Source organism: Apostichopus japonicus, chromosome 3, assembly GCF_037975245.1.
Source record: "Apostichopus japonicus isolate 1M-3 chromosome 3, ASM3797524v1, whole genome shotgun sequence".
Classification (NCBI taxonomy): Eukaryota; Metazoa; Echinodermata; class Holothuroidea; order Aspidochirotida; family Stichopodidae; genus Apostichopus; species Apostichopus japonicus.
In genome coordinates this window covers 1,192,433-1,218,291 of record NC_092563.1, presented here as the reverse complement: position 1 = coordinate 1,218,291, position 25,859 = coordinate 1,192,433, and the positions used below count along the sequence as shown (strand labels likewise).

General features: G+C 36.4%; 1 protein-coding gene across 4 annotated transcripts in view; it reads left to right on the top strand.

Moving 5' to 3' along the window:
• Positions 1-1,632: 1,632 nt before the first annotated feature.
• The window catches only part of LOC139959147 (protein O-glucosyltransferase 2-like), a 55,410-nt gene continuing 31,183 nt past the window's right edge, over positions 1,633-25,859 (top strand). Inside the window, exons 1-4 of one of the 4 annotated variants that reach the window (XM_071956745.1) lie at positions 1,633-1,897; positions 2,739-3,108; positions 6,982-7,187; positions 21,252-21,460. In XM_071956745.1, coding sequence (XP_071812846.1) covers positions 2,867-3,108; positions 6,982-7,187; positions 21,252-21,460 — 657 coding nt within the window. In that variant the 5' untranslated portion in view covers positions 1,633-1,897; positions 2,739-2,866. Of the gene's footprint in view, positions 2,029-2,328; positions 2,478-2,738; positions 3,109-6,981; positions 7,188-21,251; positions 21,461-25,859 lie in introns of those variants that run through there. The other 3 variants (XM_071956756.1, XM_071956750.1, XM_071956762.1) reach the window with 3 other exon arrangements.

Genomic DNA, 25,859 nt, shown 5'->3' with positions numbered 1-25,859 from the left:
TAGATGGAAAAGATTCCATAAGAAAAAAAACGTTGATGGAGGGTAAGGGGTAACATTTGTTTTAGAGGGAAGGGGTGTGGGGATGACATGAAGTTCCTCGTCCTGCAGGGAGGGAGCTTTAAATAAACAAGGTAAACACAGCATGTATTGTCACGTGACATCTCTCAGATATCATGAATCTTAGCTACTATAAATCGATTGTTGTTTCATGATTGGTTCTTTTCTAAGGTTACGTCATATCAGAATACATATACTACGTTCGGCGCATCCTTCAAGCGGGGCATACGCAGCATTTATTGTCACGTGATATCATGAGGCACGAAAAAATTACTACTATAAACCGTAAGAAACAAGTAAATTCAACTTATACAAGGGTAAACTTTTATCCATTTATGGAAATGGGGAAGATACCGTAGAAACATATTCTGCACATGATCTTAGCTAAATGGCCGAGAAGTGATTGCTATCGATTTTTAAGAAAAGTCACCCAGAGAAGAACATGGGCATGCACCAAACAACGAACCAACTGATCCGCTCTCAACCCCGGTGCCCTTACTTCAAGACTGTGAATGTCTGATCGTCTTTAGTTGTGTATCACGATTCCACATAGAATGGGGACATAATGCTACTTATGATACTTTTTAAGAAAAGTCACCCAGGAAAGAACCTGGACGCGTAAACCAAACAAACAATGGAACGACTGATCCGCTCTCAATCCCAGTCCCCGTGCATCAAGACTGTTACTGTGTGATCATCGTCAGGTGTGTATTACGATTCCTCTACACATGATCTTAGAAAAAAGGCCGAGAAGCAATTGTTTATCACATACTAGTAACTGACGAATAAACTAGCCTATATTGTCACATTAGATCCCTCACATATTGTGAAACACAAAAATAAATTACTGAGGAAAACGGTGAGCACAAGGTAAGTTCAACTAATTAGGGAAGTTTATATGGCACATTTTGCTGGAATGTTACAGTTACAAAATAACGTTCATAAAGGAATTAGTCTGCTGGCGTCGAGTTACTTTAGCTCTCCCAAAATGCATCTCAGTTACGCGATTGGTTGATCCCTGTATACCCTAATATATCACTTAATGAATGTAGTGCAGGTACTATATATGAACAATGAAAAAAAGGTGCCCAATGCTAGCATTTCTTCAACCCCCCCCCCCCCCCCAACCTTAGATTTCTATACTCTAATCCTCCAGACTCAGTTATTCAGTTTCCATCCCCGCAGGCAATTTCCGTAAACCTCGATGCCAGATATGCCCTCATATTACCCCAGGCAAAATTCCCATGTTGACTACAGTGCAAGACCCCCTTCAATTTCTTGTGATTCTAATAACAACTATCAGCTATCAACAATATACTTTCTAAAACTTTACTCCTTATTTGTCAATTATATATATATATATATATATATATATATATATATATATATATATATATATATATATATATATATATATATATTAATATTAATATTAATATTAATTTCGTAGATGAATCCGGCGACCGAGAATTAATTTGAAACCTTTGAACAATAATGATTTTAGTATCATGCCCTCACTTTCACGAGTTTGCCACACAGAAAGTTACAAATTTCTGTGCAATGAAGACGAGAGATTTCCAGCAGCGAACCGTTCATTGGTTGTGGTCACCTCGCTAGGAGTTGTTCACTTGTTTCCCGAAACTTTCTTTTGCTATTCCGTTAGGCCGTACGTACGTCAAGAGAACTGGATCGTTGTTACTATCACAGAGGATTGCTTACTAGTTTGGACATCGCTGAGCGCTCTCAATGGAAATTTATCTCGGTTAAATTATTCCAGGTGTGAGATTGTTAGCAAGTTTACATCAAGTTTCAACCAGTATACCATCGGTTTATCTCAAAGGTACAAATCAGCCCCTTTAACTCTGGAGCAGTTTTCTGTCTGGTAATGTTAGACTCAACTGTCTATGACACTGTTACAGTTACACTATACCTAACCAGTCGTGGGAAATGTAGCCTAACGTTAGGTTTGAGGTCAGTTAAAGATTGTATCTTGGGTTTTCGTACAACTACTACTACTACTACACAGCGAACGCGTTCATTCAAGGCTGTATACTAATGATGTACCTGCAAAACCCAACATCTTGTTACTGCCTGACGACGCAATTTGCTTATATTAACGTTAGCCTTTGACGTTAGACCGAAGCCAAAGCTATATTCAGGCTCAATGCCTGAATCACGAAATAATTGAATGTAGGCCTATTCAAGTTCACTGAGGCATTGGTCCATCCCTTCAGCATGCAACCATGAAGGTTGTTATGTGTTACCTTGCCTTATACTTAGTAAGATACACAGTCTGTGGTACCATTCTTACTGTAGGATTACAATGTACTTGGTTATAATCAGCGTTGGCCTTGCTGCAACCTTTTCACAATTTACATATTTACCTGCATTCTTCTTACAGCATAGGCCTTTACACAACAGTAAGGGACCTTAGATGTTGGGATTCTTAGTTACTGTTTAAGTCCTATCCTTATTATGGCAAATTAGGAGCTTTATAGTCTGATACTACAAAGATAGTTGTTCAGCTTTTCTTTATCTACCTGATTTATAACAAGCCATCTATATCCCGTATATGTGACCATTCATGTCAACATTTGTCATTACTTTTACTTCACTAATGACACTTTATGTCCACCTTATATTTCAATAAAGATACTAAATTTTGTTTGCATTTCTTTCAGGCCATCAACTCAACTTTAATCCCAATGTCGTGTTGAGGAAGTACGTTGGAGGTATTAATGTAGGGCAGGTGAACCCTAAGTCTTACGTGGCCTGATAGGAAGCTACAAGGATTCAGTGGATCATATTCATGACTTGGACTGATCTCATCAGTATGTCTTCGTTTGGAGAAAAACTGTTACTGTACGTTGCACTTCTTGTAGTTACATATTGCAGTTTTACGTCTGCTGTTGTTGATCCTGCTACGGGCTATGAACGAGAACGTGTGATATGTCCACTTAAGACATTAATATTTGGACCAGGTCTTGAGAGGACCTTTAATGTTCCAGCAAGATATTTTTACATACAGGCCAGAGATTTTGAATATGAAAAGTAAGTATGCCAGTTTTGTTTCTTAAAAGCAGCTAGTTGAGTTTATTTGTCATCAGTATACTTCCACACAATTTTTTTCAATAGAAAGTCACCCACGACATCTAGAGCCTAAAGTACATTAAAAAATTAAAAAACGTCTTTCACTTTCTTGAAATGCACTCTTTTCTTGTCCTTTCAAGTGAAGACAATAATTCATGTGATAGTGATGATGAGAAAGATTTAATGCTGCTATTTAATAATGCTTGAAGATTTAAACTCTTAATTATAGTACTTAGTTAGACAACATATATATGTATACAAAACTTTGAACAAAGAGATGTAAACCTAACCTAAACTGTACTTTGCAGTCAAGGCTGGAGTTGTCATGGTGACCACTCTCAAGGCTACAAACTAATTGATTGCACCTTCCTTTGGATGAGAAGAAACAGGTCATTATATTCATATCAGGCCTTGGCATTTGTGTTATTTGCTGGCTAACATGTGCGTGGTTTATATGCCATTTACCAGTACGAAAGAAAGGACCTTGGCAATTTTCTGCTAGTAGACATTAAACTTGGTAAGTGGGTTCACAACAAATGAAACGAAATGAAAAAACGAAAGAATGTCAGTCAAAGAATTGTGCCTAACATTAATCCTGGTGTTACAGTACTTCTTATCATCAGAAAATATCATTGGGCTGCCCTCAAAAGCGTGTACAGTAACTGATGTATGTTGTAATCCAGGAAAATGCCAGGGAGAAATTGACTTTAATCAGTACAATTTATTAAGGCAGCTGGCATTTATAAGTGAGTGGATTAAACTGCAAAAATTAAAAAAAGGGCTGTCATATGGAGCATTGCCTAATGAATCTGAGCAAATCAGCTGAGAGGGACTGTAGAAGATTAAATGTAAGTTTAATCAAAAGGAAAGACATATTTTGTGATGTCAATAGAAGATTGGAACCAGTGGCTCTACAAATAAAGCATGAATGAATGTTATACTTCACTTGTGGATGCACTTTAGTAAATTGAGGTCAATGGATTTGAATGTATCAAAATGTACTTAAAATAAATATTCTCACATGTACTGTACAAAATGTCAAGGATTCAGTTATTGGTAGAACTTAGTTATTGGTAGAGCTTAGAACTTAAGGTGGGTCATACTTTCCATCATATGAAGAGACCCAGAGGAAAGATCAGGTTTTCATGTGAATGCCTACCAGCAGAATATGTCCAGAAATGGGCAAATTTATGACATATTTCTTTGCTTCCAATTCAATGGGGATCTTTGGCATTTCAGCAGAGGGCACTGTGGTATCATTCCTAACAGTGCAGTTACTAAAATGTGCTAGAGCTGTGAGTGGTAAAAGCCATGTTAGTTCGAATATGTCACACTATGTGGGAATTAGGTAATGTGAAGGTACTTTGCCCAGAAGTGTCCATCAGGAGTTCTCAGCGGTTTCAGAGATTACAGCATGTCAAGTTTCTTGGAACTAGACAGGACCGATATGACAGTTCCCTCTGTTGATTTAGGGCCATGGATGGAGATCCTCATTAGTTTGAGTGGTCACTGTTACTCTGCAAATACCTACCATTGCCTGTAGGCACTTGAGTTAGCAAGTCTCTCAAGACTACTAGACGCAAATCGCAATCTCTTTTCTCAAGGCTGATACAGCTGAACCCAGGGACAAAAATTGACAAACTCCAGACTAATATTAACACACTCTATTTCCAAAGGGCATCAATCCATGCATTAGAAGGTGACATTGGATTTGTAGTACTGACAATGCTATATACCTGGCTTTCATTACTAAAAAAGCCTGGGTTTATCAAGAACACCCAGGTTTCAAGTTACATTTATTGTAATTTATTCAGTGATTACCGTACATACCACTGTCTGTTGTACCTATATTCTCAGTGCAGTTTATAATAGTCCTATTTATAAATTTATGACATAATTTGTACCATGTTTATAACTTGATCAAGCAAGATGTTTCCTTCTCTTTTTCTCCCAAATGAAGCATCTGGTCACTGAAGTCTGAAGCACGATTTAATTATGTATCAACAAGTAATCTCAACAAGTGTACACATATACCAAACTATTGATAACCTTAGCTGATATCTAAGAAGAGTATAGAGTCACACCTGAAAAACAAATACACTGAGATACAGTATGTTTACATCTCTGTAGGCTTTATCTCTTGTTTGTTTGAATAACTTTGTTGAACTTTGCAGACAGTATTGGGTACATCAAATCGCATTCAGGAGCTGGTTGTCAAATGTTGTTGTAATATGTTGTACAAGAAATAGTTAGCATCTTAAGTGAATAATATTTTTGTGTTTTAAATACCAAAGTAATGTTTTTCTCACACAATTTCAGCATCTTTTTACAGACATGGAGGGCAATTTATAAGACATGATTCAACACTTCTGGACACCCAAAATGTTCCATATTGAAATTAAAACAGTTTGGGACTTACCATATACTGTACTATCATCCAAATGGTACTTTAATAGCCACATGTAGTTAAACCCATATTAGGATAAGGGGTAAGGTCCTATGCAATCCCAACTACAGTGATTATTACAGTATGTGAAGTGTACATGGGGTGGCTAGCTGTGATGAATTTCAAGCAGATCAATCCTCAATCATCAACGGAAAGAAACGTGAGCAGTCCTTAACAGCAACCACTCCTTTGGTTATGATGGCAAGGTTGGAATTGCTTCTGCTTCCTGCTCCAGTCTCAGATCTGGGCTAAAATAAAAACAATTAGTTATCAGTCTGGTATAATTTACTCAAGATGATTTCAGGATAACTTCCTGATCTACAGAAAAGGGACAAAAAACCCTTTTAGACTGTATTAAACCATGGAAATCATCTTCATTAATCGCCGTGTGCAACTATATAATGTAGACAATGTAATCAACTGTAGGCAACTGTAATGCCCTCATAATGTGTGGGATTATAATTGTTATACTGTTTTCTGGTGTCACACCTGTAGTCTGTGCAAAGTTTGTGTGAAAACCAGCCAATGTTGTTGTAAAACATTATATGGTATGTCGTCTATACAGCTTATTTAGTTTTCAAGATAACAAGTAAATACTCACACAGTGCATTTAACAGTTGCATCCAAAGTAACTTTGTTATTTAATTTTGTTTAAGTACTTACTATTTACAAGATTAATTCATGATAATAGCAAGGAATTTATCTTAGAAATACAATTATTCTGCTTGAATTTGAATGTGCCCCAGATCATTTCCAAAATCTTACAGGTCTAGGAGTGCCACACTTCCATCATAAGACAGGACAGTTGGCAATTCCATGCGCTGTCCTACTTCTGGGATGACTTCTTGCCGGACGCATGCATGACTGGATATTCTAATAAAAGGATTCTATTAAAATTAAAACTATATGATTTTTGTTTTACTTTTATGGAATCCTACAGCCAATAGAAGACTACTTGTACATGTAGCATACTGGCTTCTGTATGTGTAGGCCTACACACATGTATGCATCCTGTACACCCACATCTTGTGTAACCTAGAGTTGCCTATATGTGTCCTCCATTTTGATGTCACCTGTCTCCTCACTATAATTGCACTCTCATTCTCGTGCGAGTGATCTAGGATATATCTCTCTTACATAAATAATCGTCACTTCGTGATGGATATCATTTTCATAATTCAAACCATCCCTTGTTCTCCAATGTGTACATTATTTAAGTGCCAGCTTTGCTTCCAATATATATATATATATATATATATATATATATATATATATTCATACATATATATATATACATATATATATACATATATAATATATGTAGTTTGGTAAAAGTAATTTTTTTTTTCAGTTTTCAGAGACTCATTAATATCGCCTTTTGTTGACAGTTTTACATATTCACCTGGTCCAAAGGCCTTTCATGTCAACATCCGGCCTGCTGATCGTCAGAGAGGCCGTATTCAGGTCCAGCTACTAGATAGACATGACGGATCATTCATTGTTCGGTACAAGCTCCACCAGAGTTACAACGGTTTGATTATTGAAGTTATCAGCGGGGACCGACATGTTGCAGACTCACCCTACCAACTTGAAGGTATTTATACTAATAAATTATCATGGAAAGTGACTTATTAAAGCTGCACTACTGTATATAGGACATAAAGCCCATGAAGGTGTGGGATCATCAATTAATGTTTCATTCAAATTAGGTATGGTTTATAAATTGATGAAAAGTGTTTGGGGTAAAATGACATTTTGAAAGAAACATTATTTTCTTTATATAGTTGCACATTAAACAGTACTTGGTGCTTAATTCTAGGGTGCAATTGAGAGGACAAGGGGGGGGGGGGACAGGGAGGGGAGGTAGGGAAGAAGTTGGTCAGTTGCAACCCTATTTGCAGTAGTTAATACGTGGTACAATTTTGAAAATCGCTGTTGAAGTACAAAATGCTACTTAAAGAATGAGAAAACGGGTTGGATTTCTATGTTGCCAGTTCCCAGTAAACATATATCAGTCTTTCAATATTTGTTTTGTAGCATTCTTAGCAGCAAAACTTGTCTCCCAATTCTGGTTTCTCTTGTAAAGAAAAAGAAGATCAGGAGATGCCAACAAGAAAAAACCCGCAATGTTTTGTAATTAATTTTTGGGTCAGACTATTATATGAATTGGATCAGCATTCCTTTATTGTTCCTCTTATTGTGCAAAATGTCTACATTCATACATTTTGTCATATATTTTCATAAATATCTTTAATTCTACTGGATATAAGGAACACAAAGGATATACCCCTGTGCGGTTAGTTGGAATGCATTTTCCTTAGCAAACTAGGAAATTAGAACTGCACAACCCAGAACGGAGTGGAGCTGACCCACTCATTAATTCCAGACTGTACTGTAAATAGAGCACAACACAAAGTGATTTGCCAGTTGTTCATGGCATATCCTCGGGCAGGTGATAGTCTTTGGCATTTTGGTTGTGAATTTGTTGAAATGTCTACCTCAAATGTTCCCATGTAGCTTTCCTGTCATGTAATAAATCGGTTTTCCTCAAAGACATGCTGGGAAGTAAGTCCATTGTCTTCTGATTGTGTGGGTGGTTTGTCTGTAGCTCAATTCTATTTCCATGAAAAGTAAAACATTTTTGTGACATATCACCTGTAACAGTACCGTTTTTCATGAAACTAGATGTCTGGCACACTTTTTCTACAGATATGAAAGATTGGTTGGGCTGGCTGAGGAGTATGGGGTGGGGAGGGGTTGTGGGAAGGGGCGAGGCATTTGCTCACTTTGCTGTACTGCTGTGTAAAACCTTTTATGTAGACTGTAGCTGGCAGAAGTGAAAGTTCAAAAGTTAAAAGACACAGACAGGTCTGTGTTTTGTTGCTGCTGATCCATGGCCAAACCTAATTGGTTGCTAATGGAACACAGCTAGATTACTAATAAATAATGAAAGATTAAACCAGAACTTACAGGTCTGTTCAAAGTATATGTTGAGTGGGAGATAATGTGAGAGATCCCGTTCAGGCATGTGCAGTCAGAATTATGAATTATGAGGCCAGAGGGCCTGTTTAAAGATATTAGCGCACAAAATAAATTATTTAAATACAACTTTAAGTTGATGAAGTATACAGTAGTGGGTGAGGAGTGCACATTGTCTATCACTCAACATACTTCATAAAATCAAGATCAAACTATAAATTGTTTGTGCTGGTATAAGTCGCTTCATTTTATTTCGTACTGTAGAAGGTACATGCATGTATAAATGATCATAAACGTTACAAATGAAGGTATTTGCATGATAACTTCAACCTAGGCCAGAAAGGAAGTGTAGCAAGTGTTTTGCACATGATCTTCCTTCGTCCCTCCTCTTTATATTAATATCAGGTTTAAATGCCTTTGGCTGATAGAATGAGAAGGGGGAGTATGGAATGTATTGTTTGTGTACATTGCCAAAGATGTTACCACTTCCCAAATATGCACCATAGAGTGAGCTAAGGTTGTGGAGAGACAGGTAAGCCCTTCACTCGTAAATATCCAAACCGGGTTAAGTCTTGGCATTTCTATGAGAGTCACTTTGAGAGGCAGTCACTCATCAGAGCAAAATACCAACCTACTTCCATTCTCCGAACATGAACTGTATCGGCCCAATTATCTTTGGGATCACCTCACACAGAGAGAGGGGCTGAGTGGTTAGCTTGTAGGATGTTACTCTGTAGAAAAATAAAAGACAGGCAAGGCTATAGTTGTAGGCTCATAAAAGTTCACAAGAAATTGACAAAGCTTTGGGAATCAACCTAGATATGTGGCACTGTACTTTGAGGTCTCTAACACCTTGGTGGAATGTACTACAAGTGTCCGTTTGTGACATTAAATTAAATTAAAACAGGAACTAAACTCAATTTACAAGCACGAAACAAATTTATGGAATGTAACAGATCTGTTCTGAACCTATCCCACATTTGTTAGTTTGTAATCTGTCTCTGTGGTTGCTGCTCAACGGTGTAAAGGGCACTGCATCCTTCAAATTGTTGGGAAGGATTATTTATTAGACAGATTATAAAGTAACTAGGACTCAATCATCATTGTACTGTAACTACAATATGTGTAATTAGAGACATTTGTGGTGAACAACGTCTCCAACCAAAACAGCTTAGAAAAATCTTACTCCATTTGAGAAATATCACAGATTTGATGTTCCTTCAAAGACAAGAAGAGAGAAATCATAAAGTGTATTATAAGCATGACATTAATCGAGGCCATCTACACATGAAGTGTTTAAGGTTTTCTCTATGAATTTATTACAATTCTTATGTTCCTATCATGAAGATAGGTTTTACAAATTTGATTTCATAGTCTCAAATGTTGAATTTTTTATTGCATAACCTAATAATGGTATTGTTTCTAGTCTTTACTGTCGACAATTAACTTTGAAATGTGAAGAGAAGAACAAAGGAATTGTTTAGAAGGCTTCTCCTCGTTTTGGCGGTCCCACGTCACATATACAGTTAGTATGAAAAATGGCCGACCTCAGATATAATTTTTAAACTAGGATATCTTGCAGATGGAGCATTAGCTTTCTCTGAATTGTTTGGGGCAGTTTTGATCATATCACAAAACTGTCTGCCAAACAAAGCTGACAGATGTTTGCTGTCTTTCTATCCTCTGTTACACTTCTATTTATGATCTCAATTAACATGGCCAGATGTCTTGAGGAAATACCTAAAAAAATGATGTCCATGACAAATATTCTATGACTTGAAGTTAATTCTGTCTACCTGGATACATAGAAACACACATCAGCATGTAATCAGACCATTTGACAGAAACATTATGTCGTGCAAAGAAAAATAAAAAAAAATTCAAAATGACACAAAAATAGATAAAGAATGGAGGACCGAGAGATTCATTCCTTGGTCCAGAACGATCTAGCACAGAAATCTATCAAGAAACAGGAAATTAAGCTGGAATAAAAGTTATTACATTTGACTTAAAAGGAAGTTGCGAACATTCCACATGTATCCTGTATTGGTTTCCACTTGACACCCAAGGGAAGCAATACATGCTCCACAAGTTGCAATGTTTCAATGTTTCTCATGATTTTTAGGAAATTGGTGACTTTTGATTTAAAGTTACAATTAATGATCTTAAGGGATGGTAAATCTTTCAAAAAAAGGAACAAAAAAATTTATATTGCATGGATGGCTTAAGTTTGTATGACAAAGTTCTACAAATACAAAATTATTGTTTTGTTTTTTTAAAGGAAGATAGTTTACTGTACAGTACTACTGTACAGTAGTTCTGGATAGTTCATGCAGCTCCCTATGGGATATCCCACATGGGATATATCTCACCTGGGATATGTCCCACATGAGATTCGTGTCCCATGTTGGACTTTTCCCATGTGGGATATGACCCATGTGGTTTATGGCCCACATGGGATATGTCCATGATAGTGAAATAATTTAGAAATTAAACTTAAAGCTTGAATGCTAGCTTTGGAATTCAGAAGAGGGGACGTGATGTAGAAATAAAACAAAGCTTGAAAGCCGGCGTTTGGACAGAAGGAGAGACAGGATTGGATGTTAACATGTTAGGAGAAGCTTGAATGAAAGAACAAACGAATTGACACCTTAGTGAAAGGAAAATTAAAAAGGAGAAGGAAAATAATTGCCACCTTCCCCTCCTCCTCCTCCTCCTCCTCTTTTTCATCTCATTCCATCATCTGCTATCTCCTTTGCACCCGTCTTGTCATATCTTTACATTTTAGAGGACAATTCTGCACCTTCGTTATTCTTATAGAATCTCCTTGGTTTTATTTCCTGCTCTCATGCAGTCACACCATTTGCTGTCGACCCTGTAAAGCTTAGGAATTTATCATCCATGGGAGTTTGCTTAGAGTAGGTCCTATTTTAGCCAGAATTTTTAGTGTTCCCATCTGAAGTAGCATATGTTCCAGATTTGATATTTAAGTAAAATAAGTCATAAATTCAGCTATGCTCTTTTGGTATATCTCTGTATGTTGACTTTGCCTACAGATACAGTATCCACATGTGAGAGTTACACTGTATAACTGTTGTAAATTAATAATAATCCTCATGTAGGATTGTTTATTGTTGTACCTATTAGTGGGTATACAATTTTCTTCCCTCCTCTCCTATGCTCATATAAGCACATAACAAGCAGCGTGTAGGCTGGCTTATTATTATACCCCTTAGTGGGTATACAGTATTAATCCTGCTGTCATTACCACTTATCCAACTGACTCTAACATTTAGCTTCTACATCATCAAGTCTACAAGTAATAATCTGTATTATCAAGTATGGGAACTTAACTGTGGATGGATGAATTGAGCTGGTTAATGCATAAATGTTTGTTGATATTAAGGATTTCCTTTGAAGGAGATGGCTGCCAATTACCTGGTCCACACCACAATGATGTAATCACACATTGAAGAGCTCATCTGTAACTCATCAAGCAGAACGGTGTGTGCACTTATAAAAATACTGTATGTCTCTAGCACTCTGGAATCTCTACATGTGGTAGTGGGCAGATGGATGCATAGAATGAGCGGAAATCCTAAAAAGTTAAGCCAAACTGTACCGCCTTTTTCTGTCAGAAAATTGGATATCCAAGGACAGTAAAAGAATTCTCTGAATAGGATAAGTGCATGTATTGTATTAAAATCACTATTGAAATTTAGCACTGCATTCTACTACTATTCTAGGTAACATGTATGGATATAGTTCATCTTTATATCAATATGATCTTAATAAACAAATGGCTCAGAAATCTAATGAGATTAGATTTTTCTATATAGCAAGTTTAAACTATAAATTGTATTTGAGTACAATTAATAATAAGTTTAAAACTTTTAATTACTTTGGAAACAACTCCAGGAACTTTTAAACCTACAAATAGTATTAAAGTGCAATTCTGGTATGAAGCATATAAATAGCACATAACAATAGCACATAACATAGTACCAAAGGGATCAGTTAGCAAACTGTTTAAACTATGAATAATATTGAGTACAATTCTAAAAACTTTTAATACTGCAAAAGTGTTCAATGCAATTCTAAGTACATAGTAAGTTTACGTTGCAAAATGTGGGTTTATTGATAGCAAGTATGAAATATAAATGAAGTGTTGAATTCAACACTAGAAGTTGAAGGCATTAAAACCTGCAGCAGCTGCAGTCTCTCCTGCAGCAAGGCTGCAGTCAGAATTAAATAATACTGTAGATACAGTATCTCTGCAGCATGCGGTGCCTTTGGTGTAAAACTACAGTGCCAATTGTGTGACACTGCACATCACTATGAAGCTGGTCTGTGCTGCAGGCCCCCCTAGCACCCGCCATTGACACATTGTCTTAAACCGTAGTGAAGGTATATTGGACATGGTATACATTAAAACTCTGGTAAGTTGAAATTTAATTAGTATCGTTCATACAATTCTTAGACAGGCTTCAAAATTCCAGCTATTTACTTGCTAACTGCCAGTGGATTTCGTGGTTCGCTAGTAGAAGTTCTAAACAACGGTTCTTGTTATTTCTCTGCATAATTTCTAACGACAAACATACATTGTTAGGACACATACACACATTGTAGGGACATACACATATTGTAGGGACATACACACATTGTAAGGACACTCACAAATTATAAGGACACACACATTGTAAGGACATGCACATTGTAAGGACACACACATTGTAAGGACATACATTATAAGGACACACACACATTGCAAGGACAGCCACATATTGTAAGGACACACACACATTTTTAGGGCACACATATTGTAAGGACATACACACATTGTAAGCACACATACACTGTAAGAACACACACACATTGTAAGGACATACACACATTGTAAGGACATACACACTGTAAGGACACACACATTGTAAGGACATACACACATTGTCAGTGGATTCCCAGGCGTAAGTGAAAGAATCTGAATGATTTCCATATATACTGTACCTTTAACATAAGCCTCTTATATATTACAGCCTCTTATCAGCAGATAGTATTGGGCTGTTCTCAAAAGCCTCTGTATAGCAAATCATTTGTGTTGTTGTTCTGGAAATTTGCCAGTGAGAACTATGGTTTTTGGCCATTAGATTTGTTTTTAGGCACTTTTAGCAAGTGACCAGAGTTGTGAAATTATAGGCCTGTACAATGGATCCATATTTGTTTTGCGGGTTCACTAACTGAGAGAGATTATATCATTGTTTTTCTTGTGTTTTGGGGCTTTAAACATATGGGTCAGTATGTAATCATCTTTCCAAGATGGCACTTCCTGCCAGCGGCCTATAAGATTAATAGGATGACAGGTTGTTAAATATTATATCCATATTTGATCAATTGATGACATTCTCAGACAGTATTTTCATAGTATTACTGTTCAAATTGGTTATTTTCTTACAAACAATGTAACCAAATCCCTGATCATATACTGTAGCCAAGGTGTACAATATATAAGGCCATGGATAGCTTGGTAGTTTATGCAGTACAGTAGCTTTTACCCATTGTTAACTTCTTACAGTACTTTATGTGAATTGTGTAAGTACTATGTTTTCTGTAATTTTTAATTTTTATGCTTCCACTTTAGCACATTTATGAACTTCCGTAGGCTCAATTTTGTTAAAATTTTTGGTCAAGCATTAGGATATGATTCTCGACTGCTTTTTACGCATTTTTTTCCCCCCAATTCTTTGAGTATTAACTTGAAGTTATCAACTTTGAGCATAATTCAAGATACATGTAGAAGCCTCTGTGTAAGGACTACAGTATCACATAACTACAGTACTACTGTGTACTGTACAGGTACAGTACAGTAGCTCTACGTAGAATCCCTGTTTACTGTTTACTATTTATTACAGGCTGTATGTAGGCTGCTGCGTAGCCGAACTTGTCAATGAGGTGCACAACCAAAGCACTGTGGCAAAAGTTTGCAATTACCGACAACATCTGAGCTTTTGACGTATATATCGTGCAGCAATCTGATTTGAAATGCTGCCTCTAAATTCTCAGGCTTTTAATGTTCTCACTTTCCCTCATGTCTGTTCGAGTGTTATCTGTTTGTGGTGCACCCGTTGGCAAAGTGATATGCCCCCCAGGCAAATTATCTGCTGCCTGCAAGGTTTTTAATATTACCCTACTGTATTAAAGGTCCACAGAACCATACACAGCTGAACATGAAATTACATATAAACCTTGGGAGTTCCTTACTTGTAGCTAGGCACTACATTGAGTACAGTAGTACAATATTTTAATGCAAGATGGCATACACAGTACAACTGTCTGATTGTTCACTCCATTCATAATAATAAAATATTTTTATTTGATACTGTTGTATTATTTTCATTTTATAATGATGTAATATTTTCAGTTTTGTTATATTTTCATTTTATAATGTAATATTTTCATTTTTTTAAAAAGAAGGTAGTACATGCACCCCTATAAGAGTTGTGGCTCTGTGACAAAGTTTTCATGGTGGCTGACAAGATCACTATCTCCCTCCCCCCCCCCCTTGCTTTAGTGTACTGTTTAACTTTATACCAAGCACCCATAAGGTCCCTGGACCTACTACAGTAGCTTACAATCTTCATAAATCAAACTTTACCAGGTTTGCCCAAGTTAAGGTTCATTGAACTTCCATAACTCCTCAAACATTCAAGGGACTTAAGCATAGCTTTCAAATTGAAGTTACCCTTCAGGTTCAGATTCAGTTACAAGATCTGTGTTTCTGTCATTACTGTATATCTAACTAGGACCGGATGTATGTGTGCGGTTTAATTAACAATTAGGCTCCATCCACAATGTGTGATCTGCAACACACACACTGTACTGTGGTAGCCATGTATAGCATTCCGTTATAATACCTTGGTACCTGTAGACAAGAATCAAAAGATAACATCATTACCAGATAATGTGTCATCCTATCATATTTTGTTCAGATCAGCATTCCATTACGCAATTCCTGTTTATGTTTTGAATAGAATTAAATACAAAGTATTTCAACGGAAATAATCATGGAAAACTCATTAACTTGTCTTAGTTGGAAGTGTTTTGATTTGTGGCATCGTCATACTGTTGTCTACAGGTGCCTCTCGTATTATACTGTATAGTTTCGTACTGAAAAGATTTGGGTTCAGTGGATTTGTCGTAATATGGCAAGCTTGAAATTTACTAATTGGGAGGGGAGAATTGGTGTGGGGAAGTGGGCGGGAGGGGGTTAGGAGCAGAGATGGGTAGATTTGTGGTACTGTAGTGTATGTAATGTAGTTAGAGGAGGCCAGCTATCACATAAAGCAACAAAATTATTTCAACTTTAAAAGCAAAACAAAATCCCATTTTTACGCTGGCTCCGTAACGATCAAATCATACAGTAAGTAACGGTAGCTACTGCATATATATTTATTTATAAATATATATATACATATATATATATATATATATATATATATATTTATATATATATATATATATATATATATATATATATACATATATACATACATATACATATATATATATATATACATATATATATATATATATATATATATATATTTATATATATATATATAGATATATATATATATATATTTATATATATATATATAGATATATATATATATTCGATAGCGTGACAGTATTCTCTGATGTGAAGTAAAGTAGAGTACATTGACCCCAACAGTACAAAGTAGATCATATTAACAGGAGTTGTTCACCCTTTGTTTTCAGATTCTGGTTAGAGTATTTCTTAAATTAACCATGTTTGTAACAACAGTTGAGGGTGTCAAAAAACTCAGACACCTGTCACTATATCACCTTGAAACTCTATTATTCAATTTAAAGAAATTTATCTCCAATCATTAACTTTACTAATACACTTACCAGGGTTTCCCACCTTAACATAATTCTAAACGTGGCAGCTGGGTGTTGATCCCAATACTTACTGGTTTGGATATTTACGAGTGACAAGCTTACCTGTCCCCCACAACCTTAGCACCCTCGTTCTTCCGTGCCTAGAATGAACTGGTAACCTTTAAACACTGTGCGTCCTCTATGACCGGCCCTTCCGGTCAATGCTCTTCCTTCTCATTCTACCTTCCAAAGTGCCAGCATTGTGTGTTTTTTGGCTGGATATTTCTTAACGTGAATTGTAAGGAACTGTGACCTAGGATCTTAGTTTTTCCATCTATTGGATACTGAGGTAGCTACCAATCGTGTACAGTCTGATACAGTAAGTATCCTTTTTTTTGCATAGGGAGGGGTTTTTAGGACGTTTTTGAGGAGCGGTTAACTTCCCGTTAATCGTTAATAACTTATCATTCTCAACAGCTTGGCATAGAATAAATTTACTACACCAATATACAGTCTGCATGATGATGACCAATACCAAGCCCATCTGCACAGTTGGTAACAGCAGAAAACAATAATAGGGAAATGGGAGGATCACATTCAGGGAAAAGGGGAACAATTTATACCTAGCAAGTGCTTGAGAAAGGTGATAGAACCCACTAATTGGTACTTAAGTCTGCAGGCCCCAAAATAAACATCGCAGTTTGGATTGAAAGTTGAAACTGACGAGATTCCAAGTGATGTTAATCAGTATGATAATTTAGCAGGTGTGTAGGTCTACAAGAATTGTAGATTTGAAAGGAATTGGAGGAAGTGGGATTTGACCTGGAAGTAGGTCAATGGGAGCATAGAGTTAAAACTGGACCCATTTTTCTGCAGGTTAAGGTGAATTGCAGAGTAGAAAATGATTATGGGTAGATCTGCAGCTTAATTAGTAGAGTGTCATTTGTATTAATTATAAGCCAGATTTTGAATAAATAGTGATATGTAAATCTAATGTTTATTGTCTTGAGAGAAATAAGTGAACATGATTTAATCAAAATTTTGTACATCTCAAGTTTGCAAAAAATAAAAAAAATAGAGTGCAAGTCAACTTTAATATAATATGAACTCAAAAGCATATATCAGTGATCACAGACCTGATCCATGCATGCAGCCGAGCTTCTTTTTTTTTTTTGGCTTTGCAATTTCACATGTCAGTTTGAGTTTTAACTAGACCTGACAAGTCAGAGAAACTTGTGGCAGTAGTCCCAATAGAATTTCTACACATGTAGGCATTGTACGATAACTTAAATATTTACAGTCCCCAAAAAGTCCCCATTTACAGTCCCCAAAAGAATAAAAACAGTCCCCAAATCCCTCCCTTTCAATAAAAAAGATACTTATCGGGCTGGAAAGGACTGCAATACTCCTAAGAATCCGAGGAAAGAAACTTCCAACGATCGCTAAAGAAAACCAAGACGAAATCCAAGGGAAATATATCCACAAGAAATTCACGTGAAGACACTTTTAATGGTAGAATGAGTAGTGAGGAGTGACCGAGGGGGGGTCCGGTCATAGAGGGCGCACAGTGTTATTATTTTACCAGGACTTTATAGGCACGGTAGAATGAGGTGCTAAGGTTGTGAGGAGACAGGTAAGCTCGTCACTCGTAAATATCCAAACCAGTAAGTTTTGGAATTTCCACATGAAATGAAGAAGAGAACCTGTTCTTGACCTCTCCTTGTGCACGGGTACCTTTCTTAGTTCCCCAACTGAGTTTTACCACTTTTTAAGTCACAAAGGCTAACAAACTTAATATGTCTGCAAATTGTTTTATCAGGTCCTTGAAGAAGATTTTTTTTTTTTTATCCCAGTATCATGTACTTTAACATGTTTTTCTGTCCCTTTGATACATGTATCCATCAGTTTTTGGGCATTTTTGATAGAAAACTATAGCGTAAAATATTTCTCCTGTTTTGCAATTAACACGATTTCTTGAAATAGTTTTTCAGTGCCTTTGTATCATTGTATGCGTCTAAAATGTGAATTGGCATCGATTGTAATATCTGGGACCTTGACATTGGTTTAAGCGGATGAGTAGATTGCTTCTTTAAGCTCCTAACAATGTCATGCTGATGATCATTACAATGTGCTACGGGGATGCTGTGCACATAAATATAGCTATTGTTGTTTCAGGTCATTCAGGACATTTAGCAACAAGAACCATAGCACTGAAAGGCTTAAACTGTAGGTGGCATAGTTGGTATGGGCATGGGAAAGTTCTTACAAGCATTGAAGAGATTCCTCATAATCTGTGAATATTTACTTCGTTCCTTGCTTACCTGTCTCCTCAAAACCTTAGCACCCGTTCTACTGTGCCTATAATGTCCATGGTAACCCTTTACCACTGTGCACCCTCCATGACCAGCTCCCCGGTCATTGCCCCTCCTTCTCATTCTACCATTTTAAGTGCCTACAGGCATTTTTCGATCGGAATTCTTCCTTCGCATTTATTCCTTACGGTAGCCAAAGTTTTATACTTACACGCTTGCATTGGTGAAGTTTAACTTTGATCTGAAACAAATTATGTGATTTGTTCATGGACACACATATATACACCCACCCACACACACTCAAATCACCTGTTTGCTTTTTCTGGCGTAGTTATATACCGAGTGACTGATGTTACAAGATCTGCAGGAAATAAGTGAAGAGTGGAGGCACAACTGATTTGTATCAAAACATTTGTTGTTCAAGCAAACATATGTGTCTTTTATAAAAAATAAAAAATAAATTGTGTAATGTGACCTTGCAAACTAAATTGACCTTATATGGTATGCCTTACTTTATGTAAGGAATGCAGAACAAGATGAACCTGGTTGACAAAAGACAGATAGCACAGTTTGTAACTATTGTTAAACTTTTGTTTCGTTCCCTATGGTCTGTATCCTCAACCTTAATCCCCCAAATTCCTGAACTTGAACAAATTTGTGCACAAAGAGGGGGTGTTTTTATTGGTGTAACATCTTCCTCCTATGCTATTTACTAGATCTGTTTAACAGCTGTCAAACATGTAACCTCCTGTGAACCTTTACATCCATTGGCTGTATTAATGTGTTGATTTATTACCTTAAAGTAGTGTGTTATTCGTATGTGATTTTTTTACAAATACTTGTAGATTGGTTTTTAGTACACTCCTTATTGCAGTGTTGTAGACAGATGAGGTATTGGGGGAGATGAATATGGGGGAGGGGATGTGGAGCTGGGGGAGGGGGAGGGACAATAGAGGAGCTAGGTGAAAATTATTAAGTGTATTAATATCCTTCAATTGTGACTTTCTAGGTCAAGTCTGTTAAAGGGATTTTCTGGGAGCAGTGAAGATGTGGATTTGTAAAAAGCTCAAAAATATGTATCTACATCTATATCCACAACTTTAATCCCCCATAGTCCTGGATTTAGCAAATTTGTGCAAAAAAAGAGGGTATATGATTTTTTTTTATTGGTGCAACATCTTCTTAGCTCCCATGGCTTTTCGTGGAAACCTCTGGTGACCCTTTTACAACCATTGGCTATATTTATAAGTGTGTCTGATTTCTTACCTTAAAGGGGGTATGTACTGTACCTTTTTTTAAATATTTGCAGTTTGGCTAAGTACAGTACACCCCCTTCTTGCAGTATTGTAGAAAGAAGAGATATAATTGGAGGAGGGGAAATGGAGAAGGGGTTGGGGCAGAGGAGGGAGACTTGGTGGAAAAAAATCTGTGTATTAATATCAAGACTGTTAAAGGGACGTTCCAGAGCAGTGAAGATGAAGAGTTGTAAAAGTGTGAAAATTTAAAGAGCATGAAATTTTCTTTTTTGAGTTTTGTACCGCAGGAGAAATATGAAATTCCATACCAAATTGAGCTTTCATCAAAATTAAATACCCTTCCGAGGAAGTAGTGGTGATATTTTTGTGCATTTATTATACCTTGATTGGCCTCATTTACTTCAACCCTTCACTTTCTCCTTCCTGTTTTTCATTTGAACATTACAACCTGGTCAACTTTGGACGCTTGTTTCTTGTTATTTTTTTGTCTGTTAAAAGGGCGAATTATACCTTGAAGTTAATGATAAGGAGAATACGCCATAGTTTTTTAGGTTAATGCTAGCTCATAGTCAAGTGGAGATCAATTTTGTTAGTTTTATTTTCTTTTGATTGCAAACTGAAGTTTCCTGTTGTTTTGTCATCTTGATACTCCAGTTCAACTCTGGACATTGCACTCATGAAGCATTGTGGTGTTGTTGTTGTTTTTGTTGTTTTCCTTTGTCTTTTTAAAATATGTTTGAAAGGTTTGCAAGCAGGTATGGGATTAGAACACCTCAAAACTGGAACAAACTTACCATACAGTTAACAGAGATACCAAAACTGACAGCTTAATTGTATCCGCCAAGGTTCCCTGCATGTCTTATCACAGACAAACACAGAAATGTGTGATGGTTGAGGGTCGGAAGGGGAGGGGCAGATGGGCGGAAGGGTGGGGTACCGGAGAGGTGAGGATTTGCGCATGTCACCAGCTCAAGTTGTCTGCTATAATTCAGTGTGCTTCTTTTTCTAAAATACATGATGACAATTATCTCATGATCTCCTCATATGCATTTAAACGCAAAATGACGACCAACGTAAATGTGAAGACAAATGTAAATGTGAACTGAATTTTATTGAGTTTCTTTTGGTTCTATTTTTATTAACATTCTTTCTTCTATTATCTAAAATGTTAATGTCCACTGGTGTCATTTTTGTTTTGGTTTATTTATTTAGCTCCAGTCTATGCAGAGAATTGTTTCTGCCCAGAACAAGAGCCTTCGGAATGGCTGACAAACATGAGATGCCCGGGTGAAGTTCCAAACCAGATCCAACGAGACTTCGCACCATTCCCAACAATAGATCTGGATCGACTTGTACAAGAGGCCATCGAGAGATTTGCTGAGCACCATAGCCTTTGTCATTACAGTATAATTAATAACAGAGTAAGTACAGTTCTGTAAAGACTTTGCCTGATTCCTTGGTTATACCTGTCTGCCCACAACCTTCGCACTCTACTTGCTAGAGTGAATTGGATTCCATTTTTTTTATTCTATCATGATCAGGTGAAAAATGATGCGTTAAGGTTGTAACAAAGTTATTTGTTAGCTCAACATAATCTGGGTTAAAAGCATTTTGCTACCAAAGGAAATCTGCATATTCATTGCCCTCTTTTACCTGTCTCCACAGTACCATTGCACTATTTTATCTAATTCAAAACTAATACGCTAATTTCACCCCTCCCCCTCCCTCCCCCACCCTCCCCCACCCTTATTGTTTCCTGTGTTACAATGAAAACTTCCATATGACATTTCCACGCATTCTGAACATAACATTGTGTTCCTTCTTCTTCGTTTTTTGTAGACACTTTTTTCTTCTATTTCTTTAAAAGTAATCACATTAAATATGACATCTGCAGGTGTGCTATAGATGTGTACAGTAGTTAGGCCTGTATTTACATTTTGTGCAGATTTTGTATAATGTTGCTTGTTCTATTGAACTACAGTACATACGTAGAGCCTGCATGTACCCAGTTTATGATTGGATGTCAATCAACTTGATCCATTACTTCAATGGTCTCTTTTAATGTCTCTCTTTAATGGGAGTTTAATGCAAAGGTAAACCTTATATGTAATATTAACACCTGCTACAATTACTTTACCTGGGTTATTGGCTCTTATGTTGACTATGCACTTCAATGACTTTAACAGAGGAAATATTGGAAGCTGTTAATGAATCAAATGTCAATTTGAAATCCAATATGTGGCTATCGTATATATATATTTAAAATGATGGCAACATGAACCGTTGGCTAGGTTAATGCAGTTCTTTACCCATGTTTTCTACCTAGACAGTTTGGGATGTTCGTGACAATATTTCATGGTGGTACATGTGTTTTAATTTACAAACTATTGTGACAGGAAATGATGTCACAGTGGAGCATCCGTCTAATTGCTTTCGTGCTGCGGAAATGCCTCTTTAATCACCAAAACAGTTCTGTGGGTTAGAGCATATCAAACACTTTTTCCCACACAGTGTATATAGCTCATCGGTCGATACCGATAGCATTTAAGGAGAGGACAGACTTGAAGTGAAAAAGTGAATTGAAAACCTGCATGGTGAAAAGGTGGTTGTGTTTGCAAGGATTTTACTTTTAAACAGTAACTTGTATAGTGTCAAACCCTTGCAGTATTGAAATCAAACCCATACCTAATTTTAGGTAGATTAGCCATTGAGACTTACCTACCTTAATTTCCACCCTCTTTCTTTGCACATCTTCAGTATGTGTGTCATTAATAATGTTTCAATATAAAATTTATATAGATTCTAATTAAAATTAGAGCATATCAAACACTTTTTCCCACACAGTGTATATAGCTCATCGGTCGATACCGATAGCATTTAAGGAGAGGACAGACTTGAAGTGAAAAAGTGAATTGAAAACCTGCATGGTGAAAAGGTGGTTGTGTTTGCAAGGATTTTACTTTTAAACAGTAACTTGTATAGTGTCAAACCCTTGCAGTATTGAAATCAAACCCATACCTAATTTTAGGTAGATTAGCCATTGAGACTTACCTACCTTAATTTCCACCCTCTTTCTTTGCACATCTTCAGTATGTGTGTCATTAATAATGTTTCAATATAAAATTTATATAGATTCTAATTAAAATTTATGAATATGTTTCAACCAAATGGAGATAATATGGATTAATATACTGTAGGTTATTGTGGCAGTTACTTGTTCATTCAACATTTTATGTACAAAGGTGCCGTAAAGAGTATTGACTTTTATTGTAATGGTGGTGCAGTTTGGATACAAGCATTTTGCTCAACTTTCTCACCAATAGACAATTGGTATTACGGAAATCTTGGTCATCTCTCCTAACTTCAGGTTCTTTCAGTACAACTAGACCATATTAAGTTTTTGTGTTTGGCTGACATTATAAGCTAAATATTCCTATATATGCATTGTGTCCATGCATAAATTTTATAACTCATACTTTACGTGGTATACACAGCTTGCCGTATGTTATGAAATGAAAATGTCACTCATCCCTGGGATGAGAAAGAAGCTTAATTATGACGGTTTTACTCAAGTAAAATTAAGAGGTCTGGGACAAGCTGAAGATTGTTAAATTTCAAATCTGTTTTATTGTGTACAGTACTAAAAGCTTGTCTCCATAAATTTGTCATTTTCCATTTCACTTTGACCCAAAACAGTCTCTGAGAACTTCAAGAAATTAGCAGCATAAGGAAATTATTACAAGTCTTATATGCATAAATTTGCATAACCTTATTTGCATAAACCATCGGACCATACCAGAAAACATGTAATTAAATGTCGGCAACTTGAGGCTCCTTCAGGAAATGTGCATATTTGGATGAATATTTTAAAAGAACCAATCAGAAGGTATGTTTAGGCTTCAGATTTATAAGCTGGCACGAATCTCCTGTAGGTTGATTTTGACGATTCTCTTTCAAAACAAATTTTCTTCGTCGTGAGGAACCTTGTTAAAAAGTTCTCAAGATAAATCTGTAATTTGAGTTTGCAATGGAATCGTACAGAGCACAGGGGTGTTTTTTAAGCATTTTCAATTTACATATAATAGTTGACTATATATATATATATATATATATATATATATATATATATATATATATATATATATATATATATATATAAATATATATATATATATATATATATATATAAATATATAAATATATATATTGTATTGGTTGCTAATACACATATGTACATAGTAACTGTTAAATGCTGATAATTCAGGAAATACTTATAGGATGTTATTCTAATTTTGGGATAGACGCATTTCCGAGTCCAAAAATCAAAGTTTTTCCCCTCCAATCGGCGTGTACGTGTGTGTGGTGTGCAGTACGTGCTACAGTTAAATTGTGAGATTCCAACTGCTTTTCAATTCCCTTCCTCCTGTCAAATTTGGGGAATATACTCTCTCTCTTTGCGGTTCATTGATTAAATTTGTCGCCTAAGTTGGAAAAGGACCAATTAACAGTGGTAGTTTCAGTAGAACTCAGTACATGTGACAGTAATTCAAGTGATGTATTAGGTTTTAAGACTTATTCTGGGTCAAATTGTGTCTATATTTAAGCGAAACGTATTAATTTCCAGTTCATGAAACATGGAAACGACAAAGGACTGTTAATTGTCATGGGATTGTTGGCAAAGTCCTTCCTCTCACCCAGTGGGAAATTTACGTGCAGTTTTTGTTGCAGTACAAGGAAAAATTGTAATTTAAGTTTTAGTTTAGAGACCCAAGGATAATGAAGCCTTACATTAGCTTATTTGAGACCCTATCAGTGTTAGATTGTGGATGAACACCGGCTTACTACAAGCCTTCTCTTTTTGATAAATGTTCAGATAACGAGGTCGGGGTGTGAATTGGCTCACATAACTTCTCCCGGGACCGCCAATTAACGTCCCCATCTGACGGACCAAAATGTATACCCCAGCATCTGACTGCTTTCTCAAAAACTGAGGTAGGCAAAGGCACCCCATTCAACATCACAAGTTACCATAATTTTTTGTACGTGTATCTCTCAGACGGTGTATAGTACAGCCATTAATTGTGTGAGGAGATAGGTGATGTCCAACATAAATATGTTATGAATTACATAAATTTAGAGCACTCTTACAGGTCCGTCTCCTATACATACAGTATGTGCTCCTCCTATCTACCTACTGTAGCTTAAGATGATTATTACAATGTTTACACATGTAATTTCCTCCCAATAGAAAAACTTTCAAAATATCCTACCTTTGGTAGAGAGACATCTTGGCCTTTATCAAAACAGATACAAAGTTAATAGTTGCACATTTAGAAAGTTTCATATCAAGTTTGTTTATCAACATGTAATTGTCAGTATTGAGATTGCTTTGACAGCAAGTTGGTACCACTGTCAGCCAATCAGCTATGCTGTTTTTGTGATATACTGTATATATTCCTACAGTACAGTAGGCTGTGCATTTAATGCACTGTGCATGGGTATGTAGGTGACTTATATGCATTATGCATGATGCTGCTTTGTGGATTTGAGCATGTACACAGCAGTTAACCTATCTAAAGCAATGGCTTATATTGTATAACCACATGGCAAATCATCATCTTTTCCCATAGGTCATCCAATCTGAGCCAAACATTAACAGATGACAAAGTATTTTGGACATTCATTGACCCCGATCCTAGGTGATGGATGCTAATTCCCTTCCCAAAAGGAAGGATTTTGCGTATTGGGGCAATAGTCCAATGTGCAACTATAAATCCAGTTAACTATATATACACCATCTTTATGGCCGAGCATGCAATA